The sequence below is a fragment of the Xyrauchen texanus genome, chromosome 2 (assembly GCF_025860055.1).
Source record: "Xyrauchen texanus isolate HMW12.3.18 chromosome 2, RBS_HiC_50CHRs, whole genome shotgun sequence".
In the NCBI taxonomy this organism is placed as follows: domain Eukaryota; kingdom Metazoa; phylum Chordata; class Actinopteri; order Cypriniformes; family Catostomidae; genus Xyrauchen; species Xyrauchen texanus.
The window spans coordinates 41,117,386-41,136,008 of record NC_068277.1 but is presented as its reverse complement, the minus strand read 5'-3'; the positions used below and the strand labels follow the sequence as shown (position 1 = coordinate 41,136,008).

Here is an 18,623-nt window from a genome sequence, read left to right as displayed (position 1 = left end):
ATATTATTTCACACCACACCTTATTTCAAGGTCACCTTTGGCTCAGTAGAATCCAAGTCTTTACTGAGCTCAAGATGAAACATGGAAAAATACTAACAAAACAATACCAAAATTGACCATGATTTTTGGAAATGGCACCATGGTAATACCATGGTTTTGGGAAATATACCATTGTAAAAGCGTAGTTCCTTGGATTACTTTGTACTGTACAAATCATGGTATATAAAATGATAACTAAGTACAATGGTACATATTAAAGTATCAAGGTAATATATCTGATACCATCACAGTACAATGGTAATAGTACAGTATTGTTTAAGTACCTTGGAGTTCCTTGTAAATAACATTGCATATGAATATGGTAGTCATTAAGTACCATAGTATATCAAAGTACTATGGTAATACCATCTGATACCATGGTACTAGCCAACACTGTAGCATTGTACTATTCTTTTAAATACCTTAGAATAACTTGTAAATACCATGATATATGCATACCATAGTACCATAGTAATACCAACTTATACTATCAATGTACCATTGTCTAAGGGTTGTTTTCTTGTACATTTGCTTCCCTCCATTTGAGAACAGTAGTTATATGCATAAGTTGACATTTCCATTCAATTGGTGGTGCAGAATAGTACCAGCTGGACCAAACAGCAACCCAGCAATTTAGCAAATGACCACAGCCATTGCAGGCAGATCACCATAGGAACATTGTCAAACCGTCTCAGTAATGATTGTAATCTTGAAACCCTATACAATCACTTCAATTTTGACCATCAGGCACTTGGCCACTTGGCGATCCATCCATCTGGATGTCATCAGCGGACATACAAGTTAGGGCCCAACACCGCATCGGCAGATTTTTCAACTGTTTTTTCAACAGTAGGGAGGAGAGATGATCTCTCAGTGACTTAACAGCTAGAAATCGGTAGAGCGGCAATGTTTTGCAGTGTCTCGTTCAATATTTCAGGGAACCTAGATTACACTTGTAACTGTGACGTTCTGTCTCAAGTTGATAAATTTGATGATGCATCAGTATCACCACCCTACTGATTTACACACACGTTAATGCCTTGTAGCGAATATGGTAGTAAAAATATTGGAATGACCTCCCATTTGTATTTAACTTTTAGTTTTTATGATAATAGCATAACAATGGCACTACCCACTCCAAGTAGTGAAACATTCCGTGAATAATTCTGCTTCAAACATAGTAGGAAGACAAGAGAAAAAACAGTCATAGACCAGAATGTGATACATTGGTACTAGCCGACAGGGTACTGAACCAATGAAAACAACACTCTTCACAATATAGTGCAAAAAAGAGAGGACGACATGGTCAAAATCAATTTGTCAACCTACATGTAAACAATGGCTCTAACCATCCTGGGTAGTGAAACACTGGACAAACCTCTATCTTGCATAGGGTTGTACCGATAGACAATGATCTCGGGAATCGATGATGGTCAGTGATGCCAATAGCAGACACCTTTGAAAATGTCGAGATGATATTTGGCTCGTTTTCCCATTAATGTATTAAATAATTATTATTAGACTATTATTATTATCAAATTAATATTACACATAACTTGCCCGTAGACACACAGACACGTGCTTGAAGAAACTGTTTATTATATTATTATAATAATATTAAGAACAGAATCATCTATGAGTGCTGTAAATGACCTAAGACATTTCAGCTCAGGAGCTGCTTTGAGTTCAGTTCGCTTTATTTCCACAGAGAAGTTCATTGTGACTTAACAGCCTATTCATCCGTGTTTAAAACAAAAAAAAATAATACAAAAACACGTTCACCTCGAAACATGATTTATATTTAAGTGATCAAGGTGTCTTGCTTTATTGTGTAGGCTTAACCCTAACCCTGCTTTACGAAAATGGCCCCATAATACCACCTAGTGTCCAACCAGCGGTAATACCGGTGTTCGTCGGTTTGAACGTGAACAACTCCCGAAGTCGCCATTTTAAGGCATACAGCCACCTTGTTAAGGGGGCCCGGTCCTGTATTATGGTGTCAAGTACCTGCTGTGACAACCCTGTTGAGCCAGATGAGCCCCGTTCAGGGGTCAGACATGAAGTCTCACAGCTCCTCAGGCTTGCAAGAGCAGATCCTCCCCCTCAAAGGAATTTCCCACAGAAGAGCATCCAACAGCTGTACCAACACTGGGAATCAATGGCTGTTCGGTCACTTTGGCCAACTAGCAGCATGGTTTCCCTGTCTTACTGTATCTTGCACAACACTTGGTGTTGAAGACAGACGGGAGGGAACACATATTTGCATTTCATTGGCTATTTGTGAGCTAGGGCTTCAAAGCCTAGTGGAGCTTGCATCATGGAGTACAAAAGGCGACAGTGCATCCAGGCAGGCAAACAGGTCCACCTCGGCTTCCCCAAAAACCTACCAAATTCTCTGAACTATCTAAGGATGAAGTCACTATTCCCCCTTCCTGGTACCCTGATGCAAGAGTAATTCTGTTCCATTGTTCAGGTGGCCAGGGGCTTGCAAAGCACATATAGAGAGAAGAAATAACTAAACTAAAGGAGAATTTTGGCATGCAATATTCAACATTGGACATAACCGTACTCCTCCTTGGGATTTAAATATGCCACAACTGCATTGTTGTCTGTATGAATCAGAATGAGAGAAATTGCAGGTCTGATAGAAAAGCTCTCAGAGCCAAGAGGACTGTAAGCTGTTCCAGGTGATTTATGTACCACACAGTTTGCACACCTTTCCAGGTGCCAAATGCTGGATGAACATCTCAGGGCTTCCCACAGTTCCAACACAATTCCTTTCTGATAAAACTCTGGCCTCCTCCAAACAGCAAGTGTCATGTCACAAGGAGGAGAAGGCGACCTTGTCGCCAAGCATGTTGAGGGACCCACGAGTAAGTACACACATCCATAGGCAAAACCAACTCTGGTAAATTTCTTGGACATAGCTTCTACATCCCAAAAAGAAAGCTGAAGGTAGGACAAAATCCTTCTTGCATATACCATGAACAGGACAAAAATACAGGGTATCCTATTCTCTTAAAAGTCAAATAATTTTTATTTGTAAAGAGCATTTCACAACACACATCATTTCAAAGCAGCTTTACAGAAAATTATGCTTGAACAGAAAAACCTGTAATATAGTCATGTCTTAGACACATTATAGTGTGTATGTGTGTGTGTGTGTGTGTGTTTTAAAAAAAAAATTATGATTGTAAATGTGTGCCTTAAAATAAATAATTGAAAATAATGATATTTATATTTAGACTCCCAGTGAGCAAGCTTAAGGTGACTGTGGCAAGGAACACAAAGCTCCATAAGATATTGTTTTAAGGAGAAAAATAGCCTTGGGAGAAACCAGGCTCACTGTGAGTGCCAGGTCCCCTCTGGATAAACAGCATCAATATAATGCCAATATTAGTTATTTATGTGTAGTACAAGTCAAGATTTAAAATGAGTAAACTAAGTGTTAGGGGCCAATGTTTAAACAAAAATATATTGTAATAACTTTTTAGATTAATGACTTAAGTCTTAGAATGTATATTCTTAATTTAACTGAGGAAATGAAAACAGAAGCATTGTCTATTTTTATTTGGCGGATGAAGGCTGCAATTAATGTATTAATTTATCTATGCAATCCATTTGAAGAGAGTAGTCCATCCTTTGACCAAGGTGATGCTGGCAAAGGTCAGTACGGTGCACAACAGTTTGACTATAAGCTTGTGACAGATTCATTTCTGGTAGAGTCCATTTTAACTCCAAGTTTCAGGCAGTGTCCAATGAAGTATCCCATGTCTGACGGTTGGTGCTGGCATCAGTTCATCCTCTGTGAAGTCCATCATAGTAGACTGAAGTGATATCTGGTTGGCACAGGCTGCAGTTAGTCGTCATCACTCAGCAACACATAGTAGTGGGAGCTGGACATCAGGCAGGACCGGATTTGGACATCATGCATGACCAGAGCTGGATCTGGCAGGCTCTGGTAACCTCAGGATATGTATCCCGAGGTTAAGACAGTGAAACAAATAGAATAATAATTAGCATAGATGCCATTCATTTTAAAACAGTATTATAGGACATGAGATGTGTTTCCGGTTCCGGCAGACCTAACTAATGCAGCATAACTATGAGTTGATAGATACATTAGGTATATGCCTGGCTGAAAAGATGAGTCTTTAGTCTAAACCTAAACTGAGAGAGTGTGTCTGAGTCCCAAACTATCTTCGGAAGACTATTACATAGTTTAGGAGCCAAATAGGAAAAGGACCTACCTCCTTTTGTGGATTTTGATATTCTAGGTATTAGTAACAGGCCAGAATTCTTAGTGAACGTGATGGTATGTAGCATGATAGAAGATCACATAAGTACTGTGAAGCTAGACCATTCAAGGCTTTGTAAGCAGTTAGAAGTATTTTAAATACTTAGCTAAGATTGGGCTGATATGATCATATTTCTTGATTCTGGTCAGCATTCTAGCTGCTGCATTTTTAACTAATTTAAGTTTATTTATGGAACCTGCAGGATATCCTCCCAGTAATGTTTTCGGCATTAGAAATAGAGAGCATTAGCAATATTTCAGAGATGGAAGAATGTTTTCAAAAGACAGATTGCTATCAAATAGAACACCTCAGTTATTCGCTGTATAAGATGTCCATTGAGGGTCAAATTTTATTGTAGCATCTTATTTTTAGAGGTTTTTGGTCCAATAACTAATACCTCTGTTTTGTCAGAATTGAGTAGAAGGAAATTTCTACCCATCCAATCTTTGATATAATTTGGGTATTTTCAGTATAACAGTGAAAACTAATTCCACAGTTCCTGATAGAGAGAAAATGAGAGGCCCTAAAACGTATTCCTGTGGCACTCCATACTTTACTTTAGTTTGATCTGACAATTCCTTATTTACACAGACAAAGTGGTAGCGGTCGGATAAATAGGACCTAAGCCTAACCTGTCCACAAATGCAAACATAATTCTCAAGCCTATTCAAGAGCATTTCATGATCTATGGTGTCGAAGGCAGCACTACGATCTAAAAGCACTAGAAGAGAAATGCAGCCACGATCAGATGATAAGAGCACGTCATTTGTAACTCTGATATGTGCAGTCTCTGTACAATGATGGTGCCTAAATCCTGACTGAAATTAATCGTACCATTTAAAAAAAAATAACATAATAGGGAGGACACTACCTTTTATAGTATTGACATAAATGGGAGATTTGAGATCGATCAATAAATAGCCAACTCTCCAGGATCAAGCTGTGTTTTTTTGATAAGCGGTTTAATAACTGCTATCTTAAATTTTCTTGGGACATGCACTAAGGATAATGAGTTAATAATATTAGGAAGAGGTTCAGAGATTACAGGAAACACTTTTTTTAATATCTTGGTCGGTATTGAATCTAACATGCATGTTTGACTTTTTATGTTTTGATAAGTTTGTTTAGCTCTTATTGTCCTATGACAGCAAAGATCTGAAGTTGCTCTTGGGGAATAATATAAGACACTGTCTTCAGAGGTGCTATTGCAGACAGTTGCATAATTCCAATTTTGTTTCTGATGATATCAATTTTATCAGTAAAGAAATTCATAAAGTCATTATTACTGTGCTGTGATGGAAATTCTGGTTCAGTCGAAGCTTTATTCCTTATTAATTTATCCACAGTACTGAATAAACACCTAGGATTATTGAGGTTATTTTCTATAAGTTTTCTCAAATATGCTGACCTGGCAGCTTTTAGAGCCTTTCTGTAGCTACACTATCATTCCGTGCACCACTAAAGACCTCTAAATGAGAACTTGAGTGTGAATGTTGTACCACGTGCAGGCTTTTCTTTTTAATTTTCTTTAATCAAAAGGGGCGACACTATCAAGAGTGCTATTAAAGCTCTATCCACAGCAACTACTAGATCTGGCCAAAAATCAGCAAATTCTCTAAGGAAATAAGAATATGGCCCTGGTGGTCTATATACTGTAGCAAGAACAAAAGATAACTGAGATTTTTTATTTATATCTGATGATGTCACTAAGCATTATCAGTTCAAAAGAATTGAACTTATATCATGACCTCTGAGTAACACCAAAAACATGACTGTAAATTGTAGCAACACCTCCTCCTCAACCTTTCAGACAAGGTTCATGTTTACAACAATAAACTTGGGGAGTAAACTCATTTAAACTAATATATGTATCCTGTTAAAACCATGTGTCAGTCAAACAGAGCGAGTCTAAACTGTTATCTGTAATAATTTAAATTTAAAATGAGTGCTTTGGAGGAAAGTGATTTAATGTTTAGTAGCCCTACCTTTATATGATGTTTATCTTACGTTTTAAATTATTTTTAAGTTTGATATCAATAAAAAATGTCTAAATGACTTAATGAGAGTTTTATGTTTGGTAGTTTGGGGAACATACACAGTCTCTATATGATATCTAGGTGATACAGTTTCTATGTGTTGTAGTTTATGTGACCTATGTGATGTCTCAAGGCAGCTAGTAGATGTCTGGATGTGTGTCTCTAACTCATTAATCTTCTTCAGCCTGACTAATTCCTTACATTTATCACATGTAAATTCCCCACTGCTGATGGATGAAGCTATCATAAACATGTGGCATGTAGTGCAAGTAGCAATAACGTGTGCTGATGCCATGACTTACCGCAATTGTATGTTGTTGTGGCTCTTCTTGGGCAGCGTGGGTTTGAGATTGATGTGAATCCCTCATACAATTGTTTGTTGTTATGGTGGATCTTGATAAGCGGTGCTTTGAGATTGATGCAGTAATCCGTGTAGATCCCCACAGAGGAGAAAATGGGTGGGCACGGTAAAATGCACACAGTTTAATTGCGATAAAAATAGAAAGCGGATGCACGTGGAAAAATTTACATAAACATGTGGCATGTAGTGCAAGTAGCAATAACGTGTGCTGATCCGCACAGAGGAGAAAATGGGTGGGCACGGTAAAATGCACACAGTTTAATTGCGATAAAAATAGAAAGCGGATGCACGTGGAAAAATGTACGCAGTTGAATCGTGATAAGAGAATAATGTGGGGAAAAAATTGTGTGTGCTGAAAAATGGCAGAAGTTAAAGATTAAATGATGAAAACAAAAAGACAAGCTATGCTAAAAAAGCTAGCAGACTACAAACACAGACTCAAGCTAGGCGCCAGCAGGAACAGGAAGTGACCTCTAAGAGAAAAAAATTGACCCAAGAGGGCAGTCAGCATGACTGGATTTTGTACAGGAACAAGATTTTAGATAAACCAGCACAGTACCAAAATTATCAATCATACAAAAAGTAGCCTTCGAACCTTAAATATATTAATGTTACCATGAACAGTATAGGCACAACAATAGGCAAATTTATTAACATGGCCTAAGCTGATTAGAATTCTTTTTAATTTTGTTTGTAAAAGTCTCTTGAATTTCACAGCCAACAATTCAATCCACAATCTCTTTCAATGTTTTTATGTAGTCTGGGTGGTATTGTTTTGTCTTGTTCATTATTTTCAAGGATGATGGCATCTTAGCTAGCACCAAGTGAGAGATTAATTTGTGCCAACATTTTTAATGGTTTGAATGGACGATGGTTCTTAGTTAGCTAAATATCTACAAACTGAAGGTGAACTGAAACATTCCTGTAGATGACGTTTGCCTTGATTTAAAGGCACATTAATGAGTGATATGCAGGAGGTGCTGCTCTGACACACCTTATCAGATTGCCGCATGTAGCAGTACATGATCCCCCGCATGCACTTGATGGCGGAGTGCTCCAGCTCGTGAGTGCGACCCATGTCATCATCAATGCGCCTGTATGATAAAAAATTACAATAAGTAACAAAAAACAAATGATTATGCAGGCATCTAAAACAGTAAAATCTGGGTCCTGTAGGAATAGATGTTGAGACCACATCAAGTGGTATTCTCACACAGTATCAATAAGGTTTATCCTTAAAATGTCATCAAAAATGTCTTTAAACTCAAACTTTAAAATGTATTAATATTACACTTTTAGAGTATTGAGGCATGTCATGCAAACCGAAATGGCATCTGTCTTATTTGGCTTGATTCTACCAAGTGAGATCCAATTGTTCCAAAATACAGTACAATACAGATTTTTGGATATGGGAAGTGTTTTTTCTACCTTTAAAATGTTAATAAACTTATTTACTTTGCTATACTATCTATACAAGATTTTATGTTTAGTTGCACTTTATTATTGGCATTTAGCTTTGCTTTTCACTGCTGTCCATTGAGAATCACTAGTCTAGAACATATATAATATGAAGGACGATATTTCATAAGAAATAAGGAAAGAATATGTCTTTACCACACTACACAAGATACTGGGGGGAATTCACTAAGATTGAATTGCACCCGGTAAATGGTTATTTGCACATCCAAAAGGAATTATGCTGATCAGGCAATGGTGCCTGATCGAGATGTGTTACTGCAGTGTGAGCAAGGCTTTATTGTTGTTGTGAGGGGAGACTTCCATAGGAGACTTGTTAGAGACTTGGCTGAAACCAACGTGAGTGTGTTTACAAGTAACGAATGAGAGGAAAGTGGTCTATAAGTAATAGGAGATAACATCCTCTTTACATTGTTGTGTGCCTCTGCCAACAACAGAGAGCTGACCATGGTTATGAAGTAAATAGTGTTAAATTGAGGGAAATACTTTACAATGAGTTTCTATACATAAATACAATAGCTACTGTAAAATAACAATGAACTATACTTTTACAGAATGGAATAATCTTAGTTAATCTTAATTTATATGTACCGGCAAACTGATAATTTTTTAACATTTCAAGTTGTATACATTTACATTAGTCAATATATTATGAAGGACCATAATTAACAATGAACAATAGTATATTTAAATGAAACATTGACCTAGATTAATGCTGTAGAAATTGTTTTCATTGTTAGTTCATAATACCGAATGGATTAATCAATGTTTACGAATTGAACCTGTAAAGTATTACCAAAGTGACTAAAGTTGCATATGAGTAATCAAAGTCAATTAATAGAAATTGCAACTTTATAAAACGTAATGGTTGTTGCCCAGCAGAAGGTTTCTATGACATTATTTCCTGCATTTGCATGTCCAAATTAAAATTATATAGCTTTCCAAATCTATGTCCAACCCAAGCATTATTTATTCATTTTCACAGAAGCTACTGTTACTTCTGATGTTTATTTCTTGGGGATTTGTAGCTTAACTTCTAGAGCATGTGCAAGCAACGTCAAGATCATGGGTTCAATTCCCAGGGAACACACAAACTGCTAAAATGTATACCTAAAATGCACTGTAAGTCGCTTGGGATAAAAGTGTCTGCCAAACACGTAAATGTAAACAGTAATAGTCATCAATGCAACTGCATATACACTCACCTAAAGGATTATTAGGAACACCATACTAATACTGTGTTTGACCCCCTTTCGCCTTCAGAACTGCCTTAATTCTACATGGCATTGATTCAACAAGGTGCTGAAAGCATTCTTTAGAAATGATGGCCCATATTAATAGGATAGCATCTTGCAGTTGATGGAGATTTGTGGGATGCACATCCAGGGCACGAAGCTCCCGTTCCACCACATCCCAAAGATGCTCTATTGGGTTGAGATCTGGTGACTCTGGGGGCCATTTTAGTACAGTGAACTCATTGTCATGTTCAAGAAACCAATTTGAAATGATTAGAGCTTTGTGACATGGTGCATTATCCTGCTGGAAGTAGCCATCAGAGGATGGGTACATGGTGGCCATAAAGGGATGGACATGGTCAGAAACAATGCTCAGGTAGGCCGTGGCATTTAAACGATGCCCAATTGGCACTAAGGGGCCTAAAGTGTGCCAAGAAAACATCCCCCACACATTACATCACCACCACCAGCCTGCACAGTGGTAACAAGGCATGATGGATCCATGTTCTCATTCTGTTTACGCCAAACTCTGACTCTACCATCTGAATGTCTCAACAGAAATCGAGACTCATCAGACCAGGCAACATTTTTCCAGTCTTCAACTGTCCAATTTTGGTGAGCTCTTGCAAATTGTAGCCTCTATTTTCTATTTGTAGTGGAGATGAGTGGTACCCGGTGGGGTCTTCTGCTGTTGTAGCCCATCCGCCTCAAGGTTGTGCATGTTGTGGCTTCACAAATGCTTTGCTGCATACCTCGGTTGTAACGAGTGGTTATTTCAGGCAAAGTTGCTCTTCTATCAGCTTGAATCAGTCGGCCCATTCTCCTCTGACCTCTAGCATCAACAAGGCATTTTCAGCCCACAGGACTGCCGCGATACTGGATGTTTTTCCTTTTCACACCATTCTTTGTAAACCCTAGAAATGGTTGTGTGTGAAAATCCCAGTAACTGAGCAGATTGTGAAATACTCAGACCGGCTCGTCTGGCACCAACAACCATGCCACGCTCAAAATTGCTTAAATCACCTTTCTTTCCCATTCTGACATTCAGTTTGGAGTTCAGGAGATTGTCTTGACCAGGACCACACCCCTAAATGCATTGAAGCAACTGCCATGTGATTGGTTGATTAGATAATTGCATTAATGAGAAATTGAACAGGTGTTCCTAATAATCCTTTAGGTGAGTGTATAATGTAACGTGCTGAAATGTTGTTTAACTGTTAAGAGAAATGTCTCATGTTATGCATTTGACTGGGTTCTAATGTCTTGCATTGAGATGTATTCCTGAATGTATCATGTACAATATGTGTGTGGGGACGTCCTGCTCAGGGTGTGCAAGTGGTAGACTGTGGGCAGAAGGGGTGTCGTGCTGTTTTCTCACTCCCTAGTATCCTTATGTTTAGTGTTGGTTGTAGGGGTGGACCTTAGGGATAGGGGCCAATGACTTTTTACCATGGTTAGTGTAGGGTGTAGGGGTTGGCTTAAGAAATAAGGACCAAACAAGCAGCATATATGTATATGTGTGTATAAATGTTCATGTATTTGTGAGTATGTGGGTCTGTATGCGTGTATAGAGGTGTAGGTATGTATGTGTATACGTATATACTGTATGTTTATGTAAGTGTGTATGTATGTATGTATGTATGTATGCATGTATGAATGCATGTGTCCAGCATGAAGAAATGGAGGCGATATGCACTGGGCGCCCATCTTAGAGCTTTGCTAGCCCTTGGCTCTTGGCATGGTAAACTGCCTTCCTGGGGCTGTTGAGTGAGGCACTTTACTGTCTTTCTTTCCTTTTTTGTCACAGATGAATCTCAACATCATAACAATTACTTCTTAGAAGCAACTTAACTGTCTCTTAAGTTTTCCTGGATGTAGCCACTGGTGTATTGGCACTCAGATATGTAGTGATTACAGTTGATAAGCGGTCATGATGTTTTCCAATTAGGAAAACATCATGCTCTTATGAGCAGAGGGCAGGGCTTCACTGACCAGACAGATTAGGGACTCAGGCACTCCTACCAATGAATGTTCAGGTGATCAATTGAGCTTTGGGGGGTGCCGCACCATGCTTTGGGTCAGGGTATTGCAGGCTTTTGGGCTGGATGTGTCAGAGGGGCTCAGTTGCTGTATGCATCTATGTGTGTTTGCATTTGAGCATATAGGGGTATGTATGTATGTGCATATATATATGTATGTACATATGTGTGTATTTGTGTATGTATGTGTAATAAATATATGTATATATGCAGTTTTGTGTATGTTTGTGTGTGTATATATTTGTATGCATATGTATGTATATATATATATATATATATATATATATATATATGTTTGTAGACCTATAATTTAAATTATCCGGATTTGCATTTACATTTTACGTACACTTTAACATACTAAAAAACTGAAATCAGCTCACTTGTTGGCATCTATTTATCTTGCATATGTATCTCGCACTCTGTATTTGCTATACATGCTGCATGCATTTCTTCTGTAATGTCGCTTTCAACATATATCCTGCTATCTACAGCCTTTTGTATATGTTGCAGAAAAAATCGAATAAAAAAAAATAAACCGCAGCAGGCAATTTTTGTGAACGAAGCGCAATCTATAATGAACCTAATTTACTTAGAAAGGAAGCGTGCTTGTGTGGAAAAAAATGACAATTACTTAATTTAAATACTCAAGACGCAGTGCAGTTTCAGCGCTGACTGCTTAAAGGTGCACTCAATAATTTTTTTCCTCATTTAAAAAGTTTAACTTTTAAAAAAATGTATAGAAATTTTGAAACGCATGTATATAATCATGGCCACTCATATGAGATGAAGAGTTCAGTCATATGAGTAAGCTTATAAAAGATCTTTTACTCAACCTGGTCGGGGTGTCTCATGGGGGCATCCATGTTTGCATCACATGACCAGCTGAATAATACTCGCTTAATCTCAGTAACTGCCCTGTTATTGGACACTTTCATTAATGGATTAAATCCTGGCTTACTGTGCATAATGAATTTCTACAATGGCATTGGTAACTAAAAACTACTATGATGGAGCATCCAGGCAACTGAAGAAATCTCATATTAAGCACACACATGCACACCACCCACATACAGTATACTCTTACAAAGACAAAAAGGTAAATAAAAGGTACAGGCCTTGCTGTCAGATTGGAATCATATTAATTAAGCTCCACTGACAATTAAAATATGCAGAGGTGCAGACTGATGACTGTGTCTCTCTCTAATATATGCCAGCTCTCTATTTTTACCCTAGCTTTCGTCTAGAGGAACAACCCTCACCAGGAGAGAGAGAAAGAAAAAAAAACACACCAAGTCTTAGGAGTTCAGTGGAAAGCCTTGTTCTCTGGTGCCCTACTGTTAATGTTTCAAATGTTACTTTATCCCAAACCCCTTAGTTGGTGACCTGCTTCAAAAAAAAGAAGTGTGAGTGTGTGTGTGTGTGTGTGTGTGTGTGTGTGTGTGTGTGTGTGTGTGTGTGTGAGTGACAGGGCGGAGGGCGGGGCCGGGTCGTGATTATACACACCTGGTCTCTTATCAGGCTAAAGCCTCCGAGAGGGATAAAGGCTGACTGCGGATGGTGGTGCGACAGAGAGAGATCGTTTAGGGCCAGCTGACCGTCATGTGTATTTGTGTCTTTTGTTTTAATTTTTCATTAAACTATTATTTATATTGTCAAGCCGGTTCTCGCCTCCTCCTCGAACAATCTATTCCCTTTACAGCGTGTTTGTGAGAACATGCTCTATATTGGTCTCCACAAAGAAATACAGGTTTGGAACAACATGAAGTTGAGTAGATAATGAAAGGTCATTTTTGGGTGCACTTTGAATGTAGAATGTGTAGTGTAAAACAGGGGTTTTCAAACTGGGCTCTGGGGACCTCTAGGGACACCTTCATGTTTCTATCAGGATTTCAATGTTTTTTTTTACATAAACATGCAGAGACAGACATTTTTGACCACTTGGTACATATCTCAGGTTGCTTTTAAAAGCCACGGTATCAAGTTACAACTCTGAAGAGGAGAAGCTCTCTGTCATTCAGCTGCTGCCTTGTGTTCTTTCACCCATCTGCACTATTTTTAGATTTTGGTGTATGAAAACATGACGGAATTATATTGTAAACTGGATGTGTCTTCAGTGTATTTTAGAGTTGATTATATGTTCGGCTCATTTCAAACCAGTCATAACAACATTCAAGCTTTGCAAAGGAACGGTTATTGAAGGATGTGGCAGTTAAAACACTTGAACGCAATCACAAAAACTAGGAGCAAACTGTTTTATTCATGAATATTTAATATATTATGAGTGTGTGATGACTACACCAGACTTGGGCAACTTAAGGCCCACAGCTCATTTATTTTAAAAACGTTATTTTCAATGGATATTTCAGTTATCATGCATTAGGACCTTAACACCTCCACAAGCATTTACCATGCTCAGGGTTGCCAGATAAGAACACCCCAATTTGAGATTTACATTTGCACAAATTGGAAATATTCTGCCTAATGTTATGCTTATTTTGTGCAATCTGGCAACCATGCATGCAAGTGCGCTAGTTCTAGCTCTCGCTTTCCCTTTTAAAAAACGCAATCTCTATCTCTAGTGCAATATTCTGCTCAAGGAAAAGTGTTATACGGCCACTCTGTGTCCATTCTTGACCCTGCTTGTGATGTTTGGTGCTACTAAAATTGCAGGTAAACCTTCTCAGTTTTGAAATTAAATATATAAGCAAATCTCGGCATCATTGGTACGTGGAGGGCTAATCGTTTAAACGTGAGCAAAAGCAAGCGAGAGACGAATTTGAATACAATGTGTTGAATGTGTGTAATGCGTAAACCCTGACAATTAGGTTTATAATGTTGTTGAGCTGGTTCATTCTCTTGCCACCGAGTTTCAAAAATGGCTCTTTTCGAGGAACTGCATGATGTCAGAAAATCAGAAAAGTAGGCGTTTTCGTTTAAGTTTTAAGGAGGCGTTTAGGTCAAAACTCAGTTCTTCAGACAGAGGGCCAGAGACAGGGTTTAAAATAATCATATGTTATTAAATTATAAATAAATAAAAATACTTAACTAAGTTTATCAGTTGACCTCAGTGAATATATACAACTATTAAAAAAAAAATTCATTTCATGACCCCTTTAATTCTACATGGCTAAGAATAATGCCAATGTGTATTGCTCTTTAATATGTTCTTAGATTTCATGGAAAGGCAAATCTGCATATTAATATTCAGTATCTGACCTGTAAGCCAAAGCCAGTGCCCAGATACTAGCAGCACAGTAGAGGGAGTCTCGGACTTTAGCTTCCTTACAGGTGGAACAGGTCTTCACTGGGAACAAACCAGTGGTAGGGCTCTGGAAATTCAGAATGGTGCACTTCACTAAGAGAAAGGGAGAAAGAAAGACAGATTTCTCAGACAAAGCCAGATTTAGTCTTAATAATGTTACTGTCAAAACAAACAGAGCATTGATATAAATGAAAGAAAAACAGCAGGTGCCTCCACAAACACTTCCCTTCAGAGTATGTTTACATATTGAAACACCTATTTATCACAGTTATTCTTATGTTTTCAAATTCTGAAGAAGAAAAAATTTATTAATAGTAATATGTCAACCTAATTTTCAAATATTATTGCATTACTTCATAAGTATTATGAAGAGAAAAACATCAAACAAATAAGGCAGCACAGCTTTATCCATCACTGAACCCAACTTGTTAAACTTATTCTCTCTCTCCACAGTGATTTCTCTTTACTAATGTATAATCAGGCTGAATAGGGTCCTTCATTTTTCATCAGCACATTATGCCAGCACAAATGAAAGGGACATTCATTTCGAGCTATCATTTGTTATGTAGAGTTTGGGTCAATTCAAAGAGACACTGCCAGCAGGGCTGGGGGATAAGGAGACACTGGGGGAATTAGTCAGAATATTAATATACTCTTCCCTCGGAGGAAGCCACCATTCCAGGCAGGGTGACAAATATATCTTTATCTGATTAGGCTTTGTACTGTAACTGTGGTTGATGCCGGCAGGATGGAAAGGAAGACTCCAGTTTCCGATAGGAACAGACTAGAGATCAGTTTGTTCAAAGAAATACACCACACACCCTGCTAATCCTGGCCATTTTCTCTTGTGAAAACCTTAAATTACTAATCAAGAAAGGCTCATTTATAGTCAATTCACAGCCGCCATGTCACACAGAGGCAGATGTGCATCACCTGAGAAGTGACTTCTTTAGAAAAGGGAAGAAAAGAAAAATTACATATTATTTGCACTCATCTGTGGAACAAGGGATGGAGCACATTACAGCACTCTAGATGCAAATGCTTTGAAGACTGGCTCTCTCTTATCATCTATCAACATAATGCACCTCTGAATCAAGCCCTAATGCTGCAGACACAAAAATACTGTTTCCAAGAAGAAGCCATTTTTCTCCACCAAGAGGAAATGGAGGGGGGGTCCATCACAGAGAGAGAGGAAAAAGATGATGGAGAAAAAGGGTGGAGATTGAATCACAAAGACAGAAAGAGGAAGAAAGAAAGAAAGAAAGAAAGAAAGAAAGAAAGAAAGAAAGAAAGAAAGAAAGAAAGAAAGCAGTTTTACCCATTAAAAGCTAAAGCTTGCTTTCCCCAGCCTTAATCTTGTGGAGGCAGGGTACAGATAGCAGAACTACATTCGAACAATCAGGCAAGAGAGGAGAAGATGAAGAAATGAGAGGTAGTGAAGCATGAGGACATTACCACATAAATAGGAAAACCCAGAAAGACAGAGAGTGAAAGAGAGAGAAAGATGAGGAAAAAAAAAAAGAGGCCGAAGATAAAATGGCAATAATGTTCCAAGAAAATCTAAGAATAGTGCAGAATAACATGTCAGTATGCATTATGCAATGTTGCAATGTAATGTGTTGCACTTTGTTACCACATTTTAATTCACAATGTTGAGGGAGACATTCAATGAAAGATAAAAAATAAAGGGTTCCCACAACTTTTGACCAATTCAATTCCATGACTTTTATAGGCCTGGAAAACTTGTAAAAATTCCCTAATATTTCTAGGTTTTTCATGACTGTGGGGACAATGTAAAGATCATTGTAAGGGCTGTACAAGTGAGTAGAGCAGTTGGTCAGTGCTAAGATGCATTTCAGAGGCTGAAAATACAGAATTTGTACAAAGAATGGGTCTCATTCACTAAGGCCAGGCTCAGACTACATGAGTTTTAAAATCATAACCATCATGCACATAAGGAGAATCTTCATAGATTTTCTTCACTCAAATCAAAACATGCACACACTACAAGATTTGAAAATTGTTGTGCATCACAAAACTTGCTGTAATATTACTTATGCTTTGTAGTGAGAAAAAGCAGAAGGCTAAATGAGTGTGGATGAGAAAATGGTTGTGGAGACGGGGTCAAAATGGGTTGTCTGTTCTTCAGCAAGAACTGTAGGTGAAATTTTAACTGTCAGTTTTACAATTTTATCGGTCAACAGTAGTATGCTAGCTAACGTTAGCCTCAAGGACTAGAATGTTTACTGTTGCTTGGCAACACCGTCAGCTGCTCCGGGAGTAACGTTAGCTTAAACGCTAATACATAGCTAGCTCAAAAGCGATAAGTGAATGTACTGACGTAATCATAATCATCCAGATTTTAACTCCAAATTAAAAACAATTAAAAACATATTATCGGGCGGCCACGATGTGTTTGCGTGCAGTTCGGGAGGTTTAAGACTGGATCTGTAAACCCCTCACATTACCAGATAATCTGGGCTGAACATCCGTACTGACCAAGGTCCTGGACCAAATTTCTCAGATTGTCGGGAGGGGTGAATCAGGGATAAATTGGCCTAAAACGGCAATAGTCTGAGCCCGGCCTAAACGTGTGTACTGAAGGGAAGTGTTTTGCCCGTCTCTTCAGCATATTGATGAGTTAAATACATTCACTAGCAACTCTTATAATAAAAAGGTAATCATCATCTTCTTAATCAGGTGCATTTATTTAAGTTATGTTATAATCATGAATGTTACAGGTCATTTGTGTACTTGACCTCTGAGTGGTGACTAAGGGGTCTGACCCATGTCATGCATGTTGTAACAGTGCCTTTTCATTCGGCCAGGCTCCCAAAGAACACATAGACATTCGAGTTGTAATTTATTAATAGATCATTGGTCAAATAAAGCAAGTTTTATTATGTTTGACTTTTAGGTAATGTGTGCCACACATCCTTAACATTCGTAAATAAAAGTATATTTCAGCCTAACTATGTTTATTTCAGCTGGATAAGGCCTGTGATCCAGTAAGGCCTTACTCAACCTTGAGGGAAAGATAGTCCTCTGTTTTGTCTGTCTCTGTTTTTGTTTCACAGTTGCTTGGCTCAGTATTTGTTAGCGACCCGTTACTCAGAACAAAACCTGATACGGAGAAGGTTAGCCGTGGAGCGTATGTTACTAGGGCGATGAAAACCGATAAAGGCTAACACACTTTCATGGTACATAAACCCAGTGTTGATGCAAACTAAACCAAAATGTACCTGGCTAGCCACCTAAACTTGTGAATAACTTGATTGACACGGTTAGATTTTTGCCAATTACTCGTATCTCGCGTGCCATGTAAACACCTTAACCCCTGTTCTTACCGGCTCTTCCAATGTGTCAAAAGAAGAATCAGTAACTAGAGAGCAATCAGTGTATTTGTGTGCATGTAAACAAGCTCATTGTTCATACCGGTCTCTCTAATGGTTCAAGCTGTATTACCATATATTTGTGCGTGAAATCTGCAAATGAATGTTTTCACACAGAAATCATGATTCATCAGTAAGTAACATTTATTCTAATTTGACGGAAAGTTCTGTTTTTCTGGTCTGTTTTTAACTGGTTCTGCCCGTGCGCGCTCAGTGATAGAGCGCACAAACGACGGACTCTGTTGGTTGTGCTTGGGTGCGGTTGGTCAAATGCTCCTGTACAGCTCCGATTTTTTATTTTCAGATGGTTGAAGCCACTGTGAACAAATGCCCCTCATAGCTCTCATGAACACACAAAAAACATTAAGATTTTCACTGAAAGATGACTTACATTTGAGGTTGTTTCACACCAAACGTATAGTATGCATTCAAAAGACTTGGAATATGATGTACAGGTTGCACGGATTACTTTTATAATACTTTTG

General features: G+C 38.2%; 1 protein-coding gene across 3 annotated transcripts in view; it reads right to left on the bottom strand.

Annotated features, from left to right (window-relative positions):
- phkb (phosphorylase kinase, beta) overlaps window positions 1–18,623 on the bottom strand; it is an 89,384-nt gene that overhangs the window by 66,538 nt on the left and 4,223 nt on the right. For all 3 annotated transcript variants that reach the window (XM_052149026.1, XM_052149016.1, XM_052149009.1), the window contains 2 exons: window positions 14,701–14,839; window positions 7,729–7,828 (listed from right to left, as the gene is read on the bottom strand). In XM_052149026.1, the coding sequence (XP_052004986.1) occupies window positions 7,729–7,828; window positions 14,701–14,839 (239 nt within the window). The remainder of the gene's footprint in view (window positions 1–7,728; window positions 7,829–14,700; window positions 14,840–18,623) is intronic.